Source organism: Rattus rattus, chromosome 4 (assembly GCF_011064425.1).
Source record: "Rattus rattus isolate New Zealand chromosome 4, Rrattus_CSIRO_v1, whole genome shotgun sequence".
Classification (NCBI taxonomy): domain Eukaryota; kingdom Metazoa; phylum Chordata; class Mammalia; order Rodentia; family Muridae; genus Rattus; species Rattus rattus.
Window position 1 is genome coordinate 71,494,196 of NC_046157.1, and position 19,754 is coordinate 71,513,949.

A 19,754-nucleotide genomic window follows, 5' to 3' on the forward strand; every position below is an offset into this window, starting at 1 on the left:
CAAACATGTTACCTATAACATATTGGTACTTTGTAGTGACAGAATAAATTCAAGTGACTTTTCCAGAAATGGGATCAGGAATTCAGAATCTGAAGTTTCTTTACTTAATGAATACATCCAGTCTTGACACTGAAGAATCTTTACAGATTCAATTTACATGTAGAAAAACCAATTATCATAGACCATTTTGGTAAAGTCAGAAATGTAATAACAGAATCTTAATTTATTCATACTTTCTATATCTAAAAGCATGTTGTAACAGTTTAAAGGTGAGTAAGTAAAAGTGAGGAAAGGTCAAAATCAAATGAGATTTGCAAAATGTGATGGATTATAAAGAGAACATTAAGCTTGGAACAATAAGAAATTTCAAGAAGAAATCTCTCTGTGCTTAAGGAACTTGGCAGAATCTTAAGAGATTAGCAGTGGAGAACTGTGGAGGAATTTTAATCCAGGAACATGGCTACTCTGACAAGGGATCATACCAAAGACTGTCTACATCTGTGTGATCCAGCTGAAATACAGACATGCCTTAGTTCCAAGAGACAGAGGCAAGCAGATATCTGAGTTCAAGGCCAGCCTTGTATAGAGCAAGTTTCAGAAAAAGAAAAGCTTAGGTCCAAAGATGGCATGCTTTTAATCCCAGCATTATGGCAACAGAGTGATACAGATCTCTGAGTTCTGGTCAGTCAGTTGGGAGTCACTGCAGTGAGTGCAGTGAAAAGAGTTGAGCTTGTTCATGAGTTCAACAGAGACAATCGAAGCCGTCTTAGAAAAGTCCAGAAGATTAGAACATATTGTCAGAGGTAGTTTGAGGTTAAGCACAGCAACACAGTCAGAAGATGAGAGAAGACAGTTTGAATCAGTCTGCTTGGAGAAGAGTTTAGACCAGAATAGGTAAATTGAATCTGACAGCTAGAGTTCAGAAAGAGCTAGAAAGGATGATCTTAATCAGAAGCAAACATCTGAGACAAAAAGCACCCCAGGTAACTAAAAGTTACAAATACAGAGAAGCACCCACTGAAGAATTCCTTTACCATCTCTTTCAAAAGGTTAGAAGGCAAACACTAATACCCACTGTATGGTTTCGTGGTCAATGTCACATTTAGAATTTTGAGTTAAAATTATTTTCTAAATAAAGCTTAAGAGATAAGATATTACACTGGGGCATCTGAAGAAAATCTTTCATTGAATGAGAGAGTACAATGGGAGAATGTATGATGTGGTTGCTGTTGGTAGAGACTATGACACTATAACTCCATTCATCAAACATCATCGGTCAGCATGGTAACGCAACAGGTGTGGCACCTGGCCCCCTCATGCCTGTCCACATTTGTAAAACTAAGCTGCTAAATCTGACAGCTTCAGATGATCAGAGTCAGGCTGATGCCTTAGTTTGGATGGAGATAAAATTTACTTCTTAAAAGTAAAACTGACTAGTTCATGTTGCTGAAGAATACTTTGTGTGCTACTGGAGGAGAAAAGTAACCATGGGTATCACCTAGCTACCAACTCTGTGACCACCACAGCATTCTGCCTGCAAAATAAACTGGTGCAATGGTGGCACAAGTGTTATGAAGTAGACAACCACAATTTATTGTCTATAAAGCTCACCGGATGAGATAAAACTCTTACCTGACACTTCTATAGTAGGCAATAACCTGAGACTAGATAGACAAAAGGACTAAGGCTGCTAAAGGAACCTGGTGATGAATTGATGCATACTGAGATATTGCTTTACCAATCAACTGAGTATTGTTCAAGAATCATCAGAAAAGCTTATTGCAGTAGTTGGAACTTAGTACAGGAATGCACAATGAACAATATGAAGAGACTGAGAAACTTTGGAGCAGTAAGCCCTAAATGTTCATGGAGCGCTACATGAGATGTCTTATCAAACCCCTCTTCTCAAAGCACAGAAGATTCTGAGTTCCAGAAATGGTAGATAACTCTAAGGAAATAGTATCTTCTAATCAAGAAGGACTGAAAACTCACAGAGGCTGTAACAGAACACAGACGTCCTGCACAAGTTCACAAAAGGTCACTACCACCACTCTGCATTGAGAGGGTAAACTAGACACAAAGTCCCACCCTTGGCTACAGAGGTATTTTCAATTGTTACCTGCTAGGAAAGGAAAAATCAGTCCCCTCCAGTGCATTGTCACCTGTTATAGAAGTCACTGTCTAGGGCAGGACTCATGCCCAGGGGAAGTTACCCAACAAAAAAAGTGGACTTGATAGTATTTTGTGAGGTTTTGTTTATTTGTTTCTTTTATTATTTTTGTCTTATTAGTTTTCTTGTTTATAGGTTATCTCTTTGCGCATTTTGTTTTGTTTTGTCTTGTTTTTTAAAGAGAAAGAGGAGATGAGAGAGAGAACATCAAGTTAGGTGGTAGGAAGATCTGGGTGAATTAAAGGAGGGAAAAGAATATGATAAATATTTATTATGTAAATCATTTTAAGATAAAAACTCAAAAACATGAAACTTTAAAATTCCCCTACAAACAGTCGCAGAGTCCATTCTGCTTCAGAATGAGCTCCATGTACCGTTTGTTATTCTATTTCCAGCACCTAAGTTCATGTCCTAGTTATACTTAAGGTATTCTGCAATAGCCCATGATTAACACCGGAACTGGAAATCTCTCTCTCCATTGAGACTCAAGCATGACAACTTGCCATAGTACATACATTCTTATCAAGTAAACTCCTAGTTCAGAAGCCTTCGACAATGTGTCATAAAAATGTCAAGAAAAATGCTTAAACTAATTAATATGGCTTTAAAACAATCTTCTATTGCATGATGTCGATGGTGCTGTTAGCTTTACCTCTTAGTACTTCTATAGTAGTCACCATTCTTCAATTACTCTGTAGGACTGCCTATTATCTAAGGATGGTCTATGCTCCAACCACTGGGCTGCCTGCCTTATTTTACTATCTTCTTCCTAATGCCCTGGGTGTAGGCCTCTCATTCTTTCCTCCGCTGTTTTATCTTGTCCTTGTCTTGTTTTCCCATGAACACTTTTGCTTCTCTCCCATTTATTGATATAAATAAATATCTGTCCTATCACACTTTTGTTTTATATATCTCTGCTCCAGTGAGGGTTGGGCAGTATAGCAAAGGTATCAGAAAGGACTGAAACAGAAGCCATGATAGCTGTGAATATAAATTAGGAGACAGCATCGGAAATATTCTCCTTGCTCCGTCTCTTGCTCATTGCTCTCCTCCTGCCTCGCTGACACTAGGATCTAAAATGTGAGTCATGCCCTAAATTTTAGAAGAGACACTGAAAGAAGATGGGGCATTGAATTATATCCTCCCTAGACAGAGAAGTAGGGTAAAGAGATGATTATCAAGGCTGAAGAGATGGCTCAGTGGTTAAGAGCACTGACTCTTCTTCCAGAGGTCCTGAGTTCAAATCCCAGCAACCACAAATAACAAAAAAAATCTAAAACACACACACACACACACACACACACACACACACACACACGAGAGATGCTTATTAGCTGCAACTATGAAGGTTTTTATATAGAAAAATGAAGTGATAATTAATTGCTTACTAGAACAAAATATTACATTCAAAAATTTTCAGAATCTCAATTTCAGAGACTAAGCAAAGATCATGAATTATTTAGCCCAAATATGCTAGGCAAAGTTAGTTACCACAAGTCCCTCACTTTTCAGGTGAGGAGGCTAAGTTCAAAGTGGTATTTGGTCTTTTCCCATATGCTTATACTAGGAAATATTACATTATAACAGGCATATTCACTGGCAGAGAAAAGGATATTTCCCTGGCATGGCTGTCCCGACTCGGTAGTCCGTATAGCTCTTGCTTGGGTGGAAGTTGAAAATAAAAAGAAGTCCTGCTCTCTCAAAGGTGATTGTCTTATTGCCTTCGTGCTTTTCACTCACGTAGGCCTGCAACGATATCACATTACATTCCTGTCACTCTGAGATGCTACTGCAAGCAAACGGTTTCCGTCAGGCTTCTCTTGTCATTCTTAATATGCATTGCTCATTATTACGCCGAAAGGAAATCTCTGAGCTCTACGGTTTTTGAATGTTACAGTTTCGACAAACAATATTAAAAGCAGCTTCAAGAATATAAAAACTCCACTGTTCATGTTCCACCCGGAGAGCACAAACAGAGGATCCAGTCAGTGCTGTGGGTTACTTTGGAGTAGCAAACATAGCATTTGTAGGACATAGTGTTTGTGTATATTAGACATAAGGATAAAATGCATTTTCCAGAAGAGTTTGTTTTAGCAACCAGATTAGTGAAGTAAAGTAAATACAATTATTTTTTCAAAGTCACTATAGCATTACATCCAGTTTTGAAATTGTTGTTATTCTAAAAATCATACTTTTTTTTACATAACTCTGCAGACTGTCCATAGCAAGGTAAAGTCCACTGCGGAATATTTCTTAATAATATGAAAAGGTCTAAAAAGTAAATTACATTTTCACAGACCTGGATCCTTGTTGCTAGCTGTCTTTGAAAGGCCTTGCATCTTCCGCTCACTCTCACCTAAGTCTAGAGCTGTGGATTGAGTGCCATGTTGACCAGCAGCCTGCCATAGCAAGTTAGCAGTGAGAGCTATGGCTGCAGAGCAAATACTTTGTTCCTACTGAAAAGAAGCATCCTGTGGCCCTCTGTATCTGGAAATGGCGTGGCTAATAAACATGATTAAAGCATACACATCATGTAGCCTGTCACACTGAATATGCAAATACCTTTGTTCAGTCACTAAACGAACCATAGATGCCAAAGAACAAATTTATCGACAGTAATTTCAAACAGGACCAGCAGAAAGTAAAAGGATTTTAACTAGCACATACCTACAATATGCTAATTTTTACAAGGAGGGGGAAAAAGCCCATGTAAAATTTGCACCTGTTAATTACATTTTTCTCAAATTATGGAAAACTGGGACTTTAATAACAGAGGAGAATTCAGACTTACGCAAAATACCAAGCAACATGCAGGTATAATGGCATCTATTGAAATGACAAGTTAGAGACCGGTAAAGAAGGGGAAACTGGAATTTAAAAAAAATAAATAAATAAAACCCTCCATGTTGTCAACGTAGTTTCTCTTCGACAGCATAATTATTTACACAAAGGAAAACCAGTCAAAACAATTAAGATGTTTCCACAGCAATTTCCAAAATGGGTTTCATGCAGAGTGTCTGGTATTTATTTTTAACCAATTGAAATGAAAATTACTAAATTTAAACAACAACAACCAACTAAACAGGAAACTAAGCAGGGCCGGCTATACGCCTAAGATTTCCATTATCTACTGGGGAGAATCCTGTGACATGTTTTGACAACCTACAATACATTACAGGGCACTACACACTTGAATAATGGAGTGCCGCTTAGAAGGTCTGCATGCAGATGTGAACAAATTGCCATTCAGAGCACGCCCGACACTGGTGACTAAAACATCACATTAGAGTGAAGATCTTACCTGCGGAGCTGAGAGCCAACCACATCTTTCTTCCAGTCTATTCATATCTCTGTCAAAGTTATTCAGGAACTTATAACGAAGAAGGTCATCATCGGTTAAATTAAACTGCCTTCTGGCATAATGGTAACTCTCATTATTTCCCTTCCTTGGGAAGTCCAACCATTCAGGATGCCCAAACTCATTCCCTGTATGAAAACAAATAAAACATTTCTCAAATGCAGAATAGAAACAGGAGCATCTCTCACTAATAGAACATTATGAGTCCATACTTCCAAACTTATTTAAAACTAGATTTAGAGTGTAACTCATTAGAGAGGCCTCTCTAAACAATGGAGGCATCTACTCTACAAACAGAACTTACCAAGCCTGGGGAGCGTCTCAGGGAGGAAGAGCACTTGCCGTGCAATCATGGGTATGTGAGCTCAATTCTCTAAACCTCAGGCATGGCTGCATGTGTTATAACCCTGGCATCACAGACGGGAAATAGGCAGATAATTAAAGTACACTGGCCAGCCAATGTAGCCAAATCAGAGTGCTACTGGCTGAGCGATAAGCATGACTCAAGGAAGTAAGGTTGAGAACAATAGAGGAGGACACAGATGTGCTCCCCCTGCCTCCATTTGTATGCACATACACCTATATACTCACATGCATCACACACACACACACACACACACACACACACACACACACACACACACACACACACCATACCACCACCACCACCACCACCACCACCAACAGCAGCAGCAGTAACCAAACCAAGGAGCATCACATTTCGACTCTGAAACCCCGTGGCTCAGCGTCAGCTAACTAAAACATGAAGATTATTCTACCACACTGCAGTCGGCACACGTGTTGTAAATTTTTGTCCGTATTCTTGTCTCAAGTTTCCTGGTCACTTTACGCATGTATCTATAATTTGGTGCGTGTGGGTGTACAACTGTGACACATAGATAAGAATTAATTTAAATATTATTTCTTCCTATAGTGATGAGAGTCAGAAGACAAATGCGGTTTAAAATGACCTATCATGGAATTGCTTTGCATAGTGAACTTGGTTAAGAAATTGTGCAGTTTACATCGAACATTATAGGTTTAGAGTAATAAAAGTAATTCTGCAAAATTTTATTATTTTCCTCTAAATGAAAATACTTCACATGCTGTGTTCATAGAATACCAGAGGAAAGATATGTTTCTGTCCTTATGAGCCAACTCTAAGATGCTCATATAGACAAGAGGCCCCCTTTTGGTACACTCAGAAAGAGTGTTCTTCAGGAAGAATGCGTATCAGTTGAATACACAGACACAAGGGGACATCCACACCTCACCTCCCACCAAGGCTCAAGGATCATCTCAGAAGACAGGAGAGAAAAATTAAAACAGCTAGAGGTCAGGAAGAACTGGGGAGAAACACTGTATTACAGACAGGGCTGGGGTACTGCACTCAAAGTCAAAGCCTGTTCGAGATCAAACTAGTAAGCCGGCCTGGAGGGGCCTTCACCCTACAGCGGAGCTACAGAAAGTGGATGGCTCTCAGTGAGGGAGAACAAGTTCTTCTTCAAGGGTGTGGACTCAAGCTCCAGCGAATGGTCCCATATCCAAGACTACACGAGAGGCCCGATTAGACACATTGGGTTATTAAATTTAAATCCCAGTCAAATATTTAGGATCACGATTCAAATTAAAATTTTCTTATCTGTTGTAACTTTTATTTATTGTACGTTATCAGATATAAATTTGCATATTTAAAATACAAACTAATAAACCAATAAGCATACTTATTTGATACAGAACATGGAATCAAATTTCAAATAAAGAAAAATAGAGCCCTTTTAAAAAATATGGTGACATGATAAAACTCTGATTAAGTAATCACATATTGATCTCAATTAGAATTACATCTGGTTGTCAACCTTCCTAATGCACCAACCGTTTAATACAGTTCTCATGTTGTGGTGATCCCCAAACATAAAGTCATTTTTGTTGCTATGTCATAACAGTAATTTTGCTACTGTTATGAGTCAAAATCGAAACATTCGATATGCAAGATGTCTGATATGTGACCTCTGAGTAAAAGTCATTCAACCACTAAAGGCTTGAGACCCCCAGGTGGAGTCCTACTGATTCAGATCATCTGGAAAATCTTCCCTGAAGAGGCTTTAAAAAAAAAAACAACAAACAACTGCAACCATCAGAAAGCTGTACAAGGGAACAGCAGCAACAGCCACAACAAAAACAAAATTAGAGAAACCTGTATCAGTGACTTGACACGCAACGTACTCCACAGGGTGGGTTTGGATGCCATCACAGTTGTAAATGTGCCGACCTGCAGCAAATGAAGTTTGATGCAGACAAACCCAACATGAAATTTCATACTTCTTTTTTTATTTGGTTCAAAGTCATAGCCACAAGTGCAAAATAAATGGAAGTAAATTACGTGGAGGCTCTGAAGGTGACCTTGGAAGAGCAGCAAAGCATTCTTAGGCTGACCTGCCAAACCTGCAAAGTGCCTGTTAGGAGTCCTAGCGCACAGCCTTAATGAAGAAAAATACTATCATTACAGGAAGGTAAAAAAAATGTTCTCCTCAGTTGTGGTCTACAAATTATTTAGGAAATATGGCACTGCTCGAGACAGTACAGTGAAATATGAACATCGAAATGAGCTGATAACGAGGGGCTGGTGTATATTAAAAATGATGAGGAACATAAATGTGCTTTTTGTGATGTCCAAGAAGGTGGTGAATTTATTTTAGAATAGACAATCCTACGGGCTGGGAACAGCATGGTCTTAATAAGCATTTGAAGTTAACTCAATGGAAAATGCTACCCTAAACCGCACACGGATGCTGTGTCTGGGCGTCATGTGGCATGTGGTCACGCCCTGTTCAGTTCCACAGGTAGTCAGAACCTGGGCTCAGTAGGTGCTGGGGGACGCCTGGTCTCCTAAGCAATACACCTCAGGGGCAGTCCTATATACACCATTCTTCAGTGGAAATGTTTTCTCCATACTTTCTAGGCATTTTAGCCTTCAATGTATTTGAAAAAGAAAGACTCTATTTGAATCTTGGGAATTAGGAATATGGGACACATGGAAAATTTTTCTAAGCAACACGAGAAAAAGAATATAAGACAGAAACATTTTTTAAAACTGCTGGATGGTTCCTTCAACAGATAAGAGGCTTAGGAAAGTCACATTTGAAATTACTGTGGGACCCAGAGGCAAGGACTGCGACACTTGAGAAAAGTACTTTTAGTCCAAACACGCATTACAAGTAACCAGGCAGTCACCATCAAAGCATCTTTCAGCTCGTTAAGTTATGATTATGATCTGTAGTATAGCACACAGGATGTTACCAAATTCAAAATGAAGGCAAGAGAACAATTTTTGAGCTCTCACTGGGGACAATTTGTTAAAAAAAAAAAAAAAAAAAAAAAAATTGCAGTTCATGTCATGATTCACTGAGTTCAACGGCGCACCAGACTTGAGTGTTTTGAGAAAAGAGATGACTGACATATTTGGCGAAACAACTTTAGAACAAAATAGGCAAGCAGGTGACTAATGCTGCTACAGTTAATGATTCTAGAAAATTCAACAAAGTTCTTTCTCTTCCTTTCTGTTTCCTCGGTACACGTTCCCATTCATGTCTGGTTAATTGTGAAAAACCTCTAAGCACAAAATTCCTATTGGGATTCCTTTCCCTGTGATTAATTTTTTTTTTCTGTTTGATGTAAAGGTCTAAGCTATAAATTGACAAGAAGCCAGCTGGTAGAGTGATGGAATTCAAGACAATATAACTAATGAAAAGCCCCAGTTCTGTTAGCTGAACATTTTGATTAGCAGGCGTGTGTATTTTGTTTCTCTAAACTGCAATGCATACTAATTTTACCTAGGAATTAATTAAAGTCTACAGTGGCCTCAGTGCTCTGGGATATATATATATATATATATATATATATATATATATATATATATATATATATCTCCCTCCATTACACAATTCTTTGTTGTTCCCCAGTTTATGTACATATGAAAATAATACACAGTCCTAATGAGGGGGAAAATTCTTTCTACTTCTTTGCTTAACTCCACTGAAAACTATCTTTTAAAAGAGCCTTCTATTTTAAACTACTTTATATTTCTGGCCTGTAATGAGTGGGTTCTTAACAAAGGGAAAAATACAGGATAAAACAGTTTTCCAAACTGGGCGCTAATAGTTCCCTTTGTAGAAAAATAGACTTGCAATCCCTACCCTCCTTCCTGGACACAGAGCTGTACTCTCATGTGTGCTTCCTACAGCCAACGGTTCCTTTTAGCTCTGCGCTGGCCATGTGCAGGACTCTAACTGATGCTTATTTATTCAATACTGCTTGTAAGCACATGTAGTATGCACCAACGCCATCTCTCTCTTATAGCCTAGAAGCTAAGGGGGAGGAAAGACAAAGTGGCTGGTCAAAAAGATGTAAAGGATCAATGATAACTATAACAAAAACAGTGGGAGAGAATACCAGACACCCTACCGTCAGCAGGGATTAGATGGAGAGAGGCTGGTTTGCATATTGGGAGGTAAAGGAAGATTGTTCAACATTACTTCTTACAGAGGAAGGCAGTCCTCAGAAGTACTCTCAGAATTGTAGGAAATTACCTTTGTTAAGCAGGGACCCAAGTCTCTGTGGCCTAGGCCCAGGAACAGCATAGAGAAACAGAGAAATGGATACATAAATCAGAGACGAAAGAGGATATAATAAGACAGAAATGAAGAAACTTGATTTCCTGGGCAGAAGAGGAAGACTTGGAATAGGAAGCTGAAGTCCAGAGGGACGGAAGCCAAGCCAGTGGAACCGGGAAACTGAAAGCTGAGCTCAGGGAAAGAGATATCCCACCAGTAAGGATGCCCGCCATGCAAGCACTACAGTGGGCATCCAAGTTGAGTAAAGTTTCATGGATGAGAATAATTGGTTAACAACAGCAGATACCAATGAATATATCTGAGAATACATCCACATTACTGAAGAGTGAATCAAGAGACATAGCCATGCTGAATTTTCTATTTCTTCATTCAAGATATTCCTACAAGAACTTAAATACATACCGGACAGAGAAGGGTGATTCCCAATGGCAGTCATAAATCATATGCTTTCTATTTTACGTTATTAAAATAAAAAGAGATTAGTGCCCTACTTAGTATCCACAAAAATTGTAATGGTGACTATAAAACTAAAATGCTATGCACAACAGATAATACACTCTAGCTCTTTGTCCACCTAAAAAGAGGGTGGGCATCTGGAACAAATGCCGGGCGATTCCTCTTACACTGTGTAAGGATGGAGCATTCATTCATTTCCATTAGCAGAGCGGGATCAAGAGCCTGTGGTGTAGTGCTGAATGCTAGGTGTGTGGTAGCAAGGTGGTTCCATTCTGTTCTTCTGCACAGGTTGGTGCTCTCATACCCCTGATCAATTATGCACAAAACGTCCGGAAGGGACTGTAAAATGGGCTGTAGGCATTTGTTACACTATTACCGATTCAAAATTATTTTTGGACTTGGTCAAACCTATGAGTTAGGCACATGGCAGTAGACAAAGTAAACGCTTAGGTTAAATGTCTGAGAACGAAGTTTGTCAAAATACAATGAACTAACAAACAGAAAACAAAAACATAGCAGCACCTGACCAATACAGAAGCAGATCCTCACAGACAACCATCAGACTGAGCCTGAGGACCCCAATGGAGGAGCCAGGGGAGGGACTAAAGGAGCTGAAGGGTGGCAACCCCATAGGAACAACGATATCAACCAACCAGATCCCCCAGAGCTCCCAGGGACTAAACCACCAACCACAGAGCACACATGGAGGGACCCATGGCTCCAGATACATATGTAGCAGAGGTTGACCTTATCTGGCATCAATGAGAGGGGAGGCCTTTGGTCCTGTGGAGGCTCCATGCCCCAGCATAAGGGGATATTAGAGTGGTGAGGCAGGAGTGGATGAGTGGGTAGAGGAGCTCCCTCATAGAAGCAGGAGGGGGCGGGGAGGGGAGGGGGGATTGTGGAGGAGAAACCAGGAAGGGGGATATCATTTGAAATTTAAACAAAGAAAATTATTAAAACAAAACAAAACAAAAAACAAAAACAAGAATACCTCACAACCAGTGCTCGTAAGTACAAAATCAGATTAACTTTGTATTATGTATCGCTACAGTAGAACGAGCACAGCCATGCCTGCAAGCAAGGAGTTTTCGAAATGCTACACTGCAGAACTATTAACAGTGAAGGGTTACTATACAGTAATGCTGTTTTACTCACCAAATGGAAAACAATTCTAATACATGAGATCTATGATAATTAAAAGATATTAAATAAAAGCAGTTAAAACTTCCCAAGGGCTTCCGACATATGCATGTGCTACAGCGGCAGTTACTTTAAGGCTAACAAAAGTTATTCAATACAAAATCCATTCCCATTTACAAATATTTCAGAAAAGTAATTAATGGGACCTTCTGAAGCCATTCAGGCATAAAGCACGTGGGCTAGCATTCGAATTTGATGTCTGTGTTCCATTCATTGTATTGCGCCCCCAGTATGTGTTTCAAACAATATACACGTAAAGCTCCCATGAGTGTGCAAGGGCTAGGAGAGATTAGGGGACAAGAGCTGTAAATAAACATATGGATTACTGCCCTGTCCTTCCTCTGCACTTTGCCTGCTCTGGGGCTGTTGCTGCTAATAGTATATGTTACGGCTGGTTAGTCTCCAAACCCTTCTATTTGCTTTGGTTTGGCAGTCCTGGGGGCCGTACCTCATGCTTTACACACAAGCAGATACACAGGTCCCCTCACTCAGTATGTCTTTGTCAAAATCCTGCACAAGGCCTCACTGCCTCCCTTTGGCTCTCACTGCCATTTGATTTATCATTTATTTGGGTTTGGTTGGTTTTAGTTTTCGTTGTTTTTCCCTTACTAAAACAATCATTTAACTAGCCATTGGGTTTTTTAAAAATATTTATTTATTTATTTTTATTGGATATTTCATGTGTTTACATTCCCCCCTCTCCTTGCTTCTATAGAGATGCTCCCACTCCATTGTTTTCTTTTTAATACAAAGATTGGCAGCGATTGGAAAGAAATTCTCTGACATATTTTAAGTATATTTTATATTATATGAATCATACTACTACTGGAAAACAATAAACCACACAAAGAATAACAAAGTGGTGGGAGAAAAGAGGACACTAGGATACCCTTTACTGGATTCAGAACATTGGCAACTGAGCAGAAAGTACCTCAGGAAAGCATTTCCAAATGGCTGTCTTGGAAGAAAGGGCTTTAAGTATCTTGCAATAAGGCATCTACTAAACGATTCTACCTATTCTTAGGTGGCATGGAATAGTAGGAAAAGGGGAATCATAAAATGAAGGCAAAACTGCTTGACTGAAAGATACACACACACTCTCACACACACGCTCAGGGATGTGGGAAGACTGTGTTTTGTGGTTATTACCATTAAGTTTAGACTCGGAGGATTACTAGTGGAGTTACGTGTGCATATCCGGGATGAAACGCTACCACTGCATCGCCATTACATCTTTGTGAACACGTTGTCATATTAAGCAATGGAGATTACCAAAATCCCCAGTCATCTAATCTTGCAGTGTTAAGCAATGCCATACAAAAGGAAGTGGCAAAACACTGGAGAGGGTGGGAAAGGCTGGAAAGAAAATATTTCTTTCAAAACCAATACCCATTTCTCTGAATACTCGTTTTACTTCAAGGTAGAAGAGTGCTTCTCAAAGAACGTCAGGATTTTTCCTGCTCAAGCTTGGCTGGACTGTCTCTTCCATGGCCTTTCATCAGTGGGCAGTAATTCTAATACAGACTTTCCTGTGTTATATATAATATTTTATTCCACATGACATAATAGATTGACCTGCAGGGGTGTGCCATTCTTTGACATTTCTACTGTCCAGTGCATGCTCCTGATCACAGCTGGTTGGGGACTTGCATATCAGCTCTTGCTTCATTTTGGGTTAGCAATGCCAACAGAAATAAGAAAGTTCGAAAGCAGCAGGGCATCTGTGAGCAACGCGACTCCTCTTCCCTTAGGAAGAAGAGTCCTTACTTTAGACATTGCCCTTGACAAAATTCTCGTGAGATTTTTAACAAAATATGATTTTATGAATTGGTCTATCAACTAGGTTTGAAGGCTATTAAGATGCTAGACTGAAAACAACATAAACACTCTTAATACTTTCAAGATAATTGCATTGAAAGCATCATACATAAATCATACGTAAGTCTCCCTGAGAGGTGAACACAGCATGAACAGAAAGAAATAGCAATATTCTCCATTTGAGAAAACCATAAAATCTCCAATAATGTATTTCCACAAGGGACAACATTATAAAAGAGAGAAGCTGTCAATGAGAAAACAGCTCCTATAATGAGTACTTTGCTTGTTGCAGGGTTTGGCTTTGCCACTGTCCAACCATGTCCTTCTATTCTATTTGAATAACTGGATTTCTTACTTGTCAGTTCTTCTTTAACTCCTAGTACACAGGACCAGTGCCCATTAACCAACCAGATCCTGACCCAGGAACCTCCTTCTGTGTCTGCCCCCAGTTCTTTGACTTGTGATTGCTAATCATACTGCCTAGATTTGTTCTATCTTCATCACTCGGGTTAGATATCATCTCCTGTGATGGAGATACAGTTCCTTTTCTCTTAGAGAGACTTAATTTCCTTTTTCTAGTTTGAAAAATTACTTTCTCGACAAAGAGGTACTTTCCCTAGCCTGTAGTGTGGTTTCCAGTCTAATGGTGGGAATGTGGAATTGAATCTTCCAAGGAGAACCCTCCGCTCCTTTTCTTTCCCCCTGAGCACATGGATGTTTGCAAACTTAGACCTGATGATGTAAACAGGACTGCATCTCGGCTTTGTGTCTGGGATCCATGGATGTGAATTCATGAGAACTCATATCATTGAACTGACCACATACTGCTTAGAGACACATCTAAATATACTCTTACTCTTCTCATTATGAAGAGGAAAACTTGAAGGGAAATATGATAAGGATCATGAATCAGAATTAATATTAACTATAACTAACATTTATTTTATGTAAAAATCAATGTTAAAATTTAAACAACGTAAAGAAATATATTCAGAAATAAATGTAGTAGAATACTTAAAGAGTAAGGAAATATCCAAGAGACTAATTAATTGAACTAAAAAGAAGAAATCAGCCTCCAGAATCGCACCACATTACAGTAGCTATCTGGGGTCCTTCAGAGACTGAAATATGAATGTATTTCTGGAAAAAAATGAACATTTTATCAAAGTTTCCTCCAAACTTCTCAAAACTTTACAAAGGATCATTAAATGTGTCAGGTGTTTGGAAGTAGAAAGGAACTTTTAACATTCCAAGTGACAGATGTCAAGACTCATGAATAGCTAAATATTCATAAATTGGCAGACATTCTAGACTATCATTAAGCAATATATATGTATATAACTTAATATTATTTCTAAGATCCATTAAAATTGACCCCTTATGTGATTAGTGGGAGGGCAGGGTAGGAACACTAAGTGTGATGTCTTCAATGGGATGTCCTCCATAGGTCCCAGGCACTTGAATATTGGTCCCTAGTTGGTAGCCACTTGGGAAGGATTAGAAGGTATAGTGTTGCTCGAGAAAGTTGTCACAAAAGGCAGGCTTTTAGGTTTCAAAGACTCATGTTATTCCCAATGTCCTTTCTATTTTCTGCTTACAGTCCAAGATATGAGCTCTCAGCTTTTGTCCCTGCTTGATGCTAGTTCCACACACCCGCCGTGATCCTAAGCTCCTGGGACTGTGAGTCCCTTCTGTAATTTGCTTTGAACCTGGTGTTTTATCATATCATTAGTAGAGTGACAAGACACTAAGAAAGAACTTATTTACTGCCAATTCTTCTGTACAATTTTATGCTGTTTAATACATTTCTAACATGACTGGTGTAGTCTCTAAAATTTGTCTACAAATTTAAAAAAGGAAAAATCAAGTATGCAGTATGGGAATTAAATATAAATATAAAAATAATAAATTTTATACACAATAAAATTCTAATAAGTTCAGGCTGTATGATTTTTGTTGTTGTTGTTGTCGTTGTTAGTGCTATAGGTACTATAATGGGTTGAAGATTTTCTTTGTTGGTTGGTTGATTGGCATTTTGAGACATGGTTTCTCTGTGAAGCCCTGCCTGGCCAGGAACTCAGGCTGGCTTTGAACACAAAGGATTCACCTACTTCTGACTCCCGAGTGCTGGGATTAAAGGCACCAGCCACGACAACCTGGTAACTAGTTTTTGTTTTTGTTTTCTTAAGCATAAAGAGTTATCCCAAATTTATCACTTACTGAATACTGTAATTCATACAATTGCCTTCTAGTACAGCAGACATGGTGATCTACTCTTTACCAACAATGAATAAGAGTTAGTGTGTCAGAGCCGATATATCTAGGAAGGTAAGGACCCTGCCTAGTACCTGGACTCAGAAGACAGAGGCAAGGGGATTGTTGCTTGTAGCCAGCTTGGTCTACACAGTGAGGTTAAAGTTAATATCAGACTTAGCTACAGGATGACACCTTCACTTTAAGTATTAGACGGGAGAGTTAGGGGTGGACATCAGAGGTCAAATGCCTGCTGGAGCACTTCATCTTTGATAGCTGGATTCTAGCAACCCTAAGGGAGCACCAAGGTTCTTAAAGGAAAAGATGTTAGTTCTGGAACCAATCGCTATGTAGTCACTTCAGTATCCAGGTAAGAAGGTCAGGTAGGAAGTTACAAAGCTTATATTGATGGTTTATAATTCAAGGTTACACTTTGAAATATTGACTTGGGAAGTACTTTAAAGAAATGATCAAAATGTAAAATAAGTGAACTTTATCCAAAGGGGAAAATACGGTAGTCACAAAAGAGGCTGATGGTTCTGATGAAACAGGTACAGTGTGAGAGAAGCCAGAAAAGGAGGAAAAGGAGACTAGGCAGCCATGGCTAAGAAACAAAGTAAGTAAAAAGAAGAAGATCGGGTGTAAGACCCAATCAGCGAGGCCAAGGGGTTCATGGACAGGCTGCAGAGGTTAGCAAGCAGTACAACCTTAGGAAGTAAAATGTCTGACATGTAGATGAACAGAAGGAAACTTTCAAAAGTTAGAGGCCAACAGAGAACAGACAGGTGGTTCTGACACCTTTAACTACATAATGAAGAAGAACCAACAGGAGGGGACACAGATAAATATTAACAAGTTCTAAGGATCAGAAAAGTGTGCATTCTCAAAAGAGATTTTAGTATCTCTGGTAGTTTCTAAGATTAATTTCCCAGTTACTGTTTGTAATTTTCATAATAATTAAAATACATAATTATCAAATAAAACATATGAAGTGAAAAGAATCGATTCTAACTTACTGCTCATAGTGCATCCTTAAACTACATCGAGAGTAAATACATTTGTTGTTTCATTAAATTATGTCTTAAAAAATACCTTTATTATCACCATCAAATTCAAAGAAAAGGCTGTGTGTTATTTAAAAAATATGGTGGCACAGGTAGGAAAAAGAGCAGCATTAACAAGTGTGGTACACTATAAAAAGTCTTCTTTCTATGCAATAGTTATAATTATCCCTTCTAAATTACAATTAAAATTCTTTATCTTCAGTGTGTTCCCTTTGATGTTATATTTCCTCAGGCAATCCTGGGCCTCATTTAGTCAAGGGTAGCTTATATTGACAAGAGAAAAAGAAGAAAGCAAACAGAATAAAATAATTAAGTTGGAAGTAGGCTAGTATTCATTTCAAACTTGTTTTTAACGTTCAAAGTATTAAAACCTGTATTATTTAACTTTCAGCTACTTTAGAAATATTTTCAATAGAATATTTATGACACACAACGACATGTTCATTCATTAGAAGTGTTCTCAAAGTCGGAAGTGGGCCTTCATAAAGTGATCAGGGTGATAACATTATTTGCAGTGGGTTTCTCACACATGGGGTTTGGCCTTCTTCCTCCACCATTGACCCGATACTCTCTTGGCCTTCCGCTGTTGACCACTCGATCTACCACTGTGTTCTATCTCAACACAGTTTCTCTGACCTGGTGTATCCCAGCTTTCAGTACCATAGGAAAACCAACTCTACACTCAGAAACTAAAAGCAAACAATGCAGAATATGAAGATAAAGTTCTTATTTCATCTGATAGTTCACATCTGCACACGGAATAAGAAGACAAGGACAAAAGTGTAGGCCATGCTAAAAGGAGAAATCTACCCAGCCGCTAAGCTTGAAAGCTGAAACAGTTATTCTTGTAGCAGACTTTTGTACACAGAATCTAACACACAATCTCTGAGAAGAGGACAAGATGGTAAATAAGAGCAATGTAGTGGCTTTATACTTTATTCATTATATGTCCTTTCGGGATCCCCCAAATCCATGTGTCTTTCCAGACATTTTTCAGCTCATTACTTCCACTCCATGAAATTGTAACATTACATATAAATTCCATATGTTTACATGCTAGGGATGTCTGAAGGAAGTACCCTCCTTCAACAAGTGTAAAATACTGTCTTCCTGGAGAGTTCTGTTACTTCTACTGAGCCTGAATCACTATGGCATGGTTTAGGAAACCATAAATAAATTCATGTGTTAGAATTAGCTGTGCACATTGTGTAGCATTTGAAAAAGGGTCACTGCTTATATCTCTGTAGAAACACAACATCCAGCTCTCTGAAGCAGCTCCCAGGAAATCCTTGTTTGAGAATTCATGAACTCTTAGCATCCATAATGGGGACATCCTGATTATACAGACAGAAGAATAGATTCAAGTATTCTTATTTATCTTCTTGACATTTACTTGGCCTTTTTAAAGTAGGGGAGCCCATACTTAGGAGGAAGGGGAAGAGGACCCACAGGGGGTTTGGGAAAGATAGAGGAGACCAACTCATTCTCTTACATAATAAGCTTCGAGAAAACTCCAGATTTATCCTATGTTATGCCTTTACAAAGTCAATACACTGATTTTTAAGATATTCGAGGGATAAATGATTTTTTTCCCAGTGGGTAACCATTAAGTTTGTCTACTACATCAAAATTTTAAAATCTACAGTTAGTCATAAAACCAGCTGATCCTTAATCATGAAGTATACAGTGATTCTACAATAAAGTAAAAGGGTAGAAATACAGAATGTAAAGTTAATTGCAGTAAATTATCTCTTACGTGACAGAAGGAAGTGCTATTTTTATAAATCTATAGATAATATGTTGGAGAAAACCAAGGATTCTATGTGGTCTGTTGATTGGAGGAACTGTCACATAGGCTGAGTCATCCAGTGAGAGGGAGAACCAACTAAGTAACTGGGGGAGGTGATCTCACGATAAGTCACCCTGTGTCTTCTAAATACTGTGAAATTTTAACCCATGACTCTGGTAACTTCTTCTTAAAATCTTTGTACAGACTATGAACACTTTTTGAAAAAAAGAAAAGGTACTTTTTAAAAAGATCTTAAACTTTATTTTCTCATCTTGCAATTTGATCATGGAAGAAGCTCAGTCAATCCCTGTAACTGACAGCGATTTCCAGTATGTTCATAAACTTGAACAATTGTCACTTGGGCACTGTTAAAAACCTCATAAGATTAGTGCTGTGTCTGTGCATGTGAGTGCAGGAATGGCTGTCCCATAGCTCTCCTGTGCAGGGCAGAGGATGACTTTGGTTTTGGCTCTCTGACTGCTGTGGGTTCTTTCTAATGAGTTCACGTTGTCCAGCTAGTGGAGAAGCAGGTTTACCCACTGAGCCACTGCGGTGGGCTTTACTAAAAATGTGTAAAATAGTGCTAGGTAAATGATACACGAATAACGTTGAAAAGATATTCCTGGGTTACATGTCAAAGCCAATACATTTGCCTAGGAAAATCTGAAGTGGACTTATATTTTAAGATTGCACATATATGCTTTTAAGTTAATAGTTAGATATAATCTGCTAAATGCACTTTGAAGGACAGAAAATAATTGTATCACAGGCATTACAATAGTGCTGCTCATACTTTTAAAAGTTACAATTATTTCACTTTTGCATTTTGTATTTATAGTTCTATGGGTACAACCTACTTTAAGCAACGTGACTTATATAAATTGTGTTTACAAAAGACAAGTTATGATTTTTGCTCCACTACTGAATTTTTTAAAGAACAATACATTTTACCATTCAAATTAAAGACAATGTATTTTTTTTTCAACAACCTAACAAAATACCTACTGGA

General features: G+C 38.5%; 1 protein-coding gene across 1 annotated transcript in view; it reads right to left on the minus strand.

The window, feature by feature from the left end:
• Window positions 1–19,754, minus strand: part of Gbe1 (1,4-alpha-glucan branching enzyme 1) — a 244,499-nt gene that overhangs the window by 23,776 nt on the left and 200,969 nt on the right. The window contains exons 13-14 of the mRNA XM_032900525.1: window positions 5,472–5,656; window positions 3,786–3,916 (exon numbers count right to left, since the gene is read on the minus strand). Of these exons, the coding sequence (XP_032756416.1) occupies window positions 3,786–3,916; window positions 5,472–5,656 (316 nt within the window). The remainder of the gene's footprint in view (window positions 1–3,785; window positions 3,917–5,471; window positions 5,657–19,754) is intronic.